At 44.0% G+C, this 1,710-nt stretch overlaps 1 protein-coding gene across 1 annotated transcript in view; it reads left to right on the top strand.

Annotated features, from left to right (window-relative positions):
• Nucleotides 1–1,442, top strand: part of LOC138953493 (glutamate receptor 2-like) — a 7,746-nt gene extending 6,304 nt beyond the window's left edge. The window contains exon 7 of the mRNA XM_070325333.1: nucleotides 1,091–1,442. Within this exon, the coding sequence (XP_070181434.1) occupies nucleotides 1,091–1,376 (286 nt within the window). The 3' untranslated portion in view covers nucleotides 1,377–1,442. The remainder of the gene's footprint in view (nucleotides 1–1,090) is intronic.
• Nucleotides 1,443–1,710: the final 268 nt, after the last annotated feature.

Raw genomic sequence — 1,710 nt, 5'->3', positions numbered from 1 at the left:
ACAGACAGACAGACCGCTGGGTCGAAGTATCTTTCTTTCTTTCTATCCTTCTTTCTTTGTTTCCTTCTTTCTTTCTTTCTTTCTTTCTTTCTTTCTTTTTACATTTAGTCAAGTTTTGACTAAATGTTTTAACATAGAGGGGGCATCGAGACGAGGGTCGTGGTGTGTGTGTGTGTTTGTGTGTGTGTGTGTGTGTGTGTGTGTGTGTGTGTGTGTGTGTGTGTCTGTCTGTCTGTCTGTCTGTCTGTCTGTCTGTCTGTCTGTCTGTGCGTGTGTGTGTGTAGAGCGATTCAGACCAAACTACTGGACCGATCTTTATGAAATTTTACATGAGAGTTCCTGGGAATGATATCCCCGGATGTTTTTTTCTTTTTTTCGATAAATACCTTTGATGACGTCATATCCGGCTTTTTGTAAAAGTTGAGGCGGCACTGTCACACCCTCATTTTTCAATCAAATTGATTGACATTTTGGCCAAGCAATCTTCGACGAAGGCTGGACTTTGGTATTGCATTTCAGCTTGGTGGCTTAAAAATAATTAATAACTTTGGTCATTAAAAATCTGAAAATTGTAAAAAAAAAAAAATTATAAAACGATTCAAATTTACCTTCATCTTATTCGTCATCACTTTCTGATTCCAAAAACATATAAATATGTTATATTTGGATTAAAAACAAGCTCTGAAAATTAAAAATATAAAAATTATGATCAAAATTAAATTTTCGAAATCAACTAAAAAACACTTTCATCTTATTCCTTGTCGGTTCCTGATTCCAAAAACATTTAGATATGATATGTTTGGATTAAAAACACGCTCAGAAAGTTAATACGAAGAGAGGTACAGTAAAGCGTGCTATAAAGCACAGCGCAACCGCTACCGCGCCAAACAGGCTCGTCACTTTCACTAGCGGCGGACTACGTTCAGTTTCATTCTGTGAGTTCCACAGCTTGACTAAATGTAGTAATTTCGCCTTACGCGACTTGTTTCTTTCTTTCTTTCTTTCTTTCTTAATCTCCTTCAGTTGACACTGTTGACCTTCTTTATCATCAGTACTTTTAACAGCCGTCTATTGCTTTGTTTGCACACAGGATCATGAAGATCTACGAAAGCGGGCTGATACAAGTGTGGATCAATCGCTGGTGGCCCAAGAGAAACTTCTGCAAGGGATCGCTCACCACAGAGGCCGAGATCCTCGATCTCATCGACGTCCAGAGCGTCTTCTACATGGCCGGCTTGGGCGTCGGGTTGTCCATGATCGCCTTGGCAATGGAGTTCATGATGTACACAGCTTTTCCCAAACTGCGGCGGAACAGACAGAGTACTGCGCAAGAGGTCAAGGCTAAAGGCATCAATGACGGCTTTGCCATGAGTTAGTGCAGCCTTTTGGCTTGAGGGCCTTGTTCACCTGGAGCACGGTTAACATCCTCGCATATATGACTATTCCCCTCCCGAAACCCCCTGACCCCCACAGCAACACCCCCCTCCACCCACCCACCCACCCACCCCTCTCGCCCCCCCCCCCCCCCTCCCAACTGCGCAGGAGGTCAAGGCACGCGGTATTAATGACGGTTTTGCTATGCGTAAGTGAAGCCTTTAGGCTTGTGCGGCGTTTACCTGGATCACCGTTGACATCTTCTCATAATATATTATAGTCTTACCTGCCTCCTCACCCCCCCCCCCCCAACCTTCCGGACCCCCCCCCCCCCCA

The sequence above is a fragment of the Littorina saxatilis genome, linkage group LG17 (genome assembly GCF_037325665.1).
Source record: "Littorina saxatilis isolate snail1 linkage group LG17, US_GU_Lsax_2.0, whole genome shotgun sequence".
NCBI classification, from domain to species: domain Eukaryota; kingdom Metazoa; phylum Mollusca; class Gastropoda; order Littorinimorpha; family Littorinidae; genus Littorina; species Littorina saxatilis.
The sequence above is the reverse complement of the archived record's forward strand: the minus strand, read 5'-3'. Positions and strand labels throughout refer to the sequence as shown.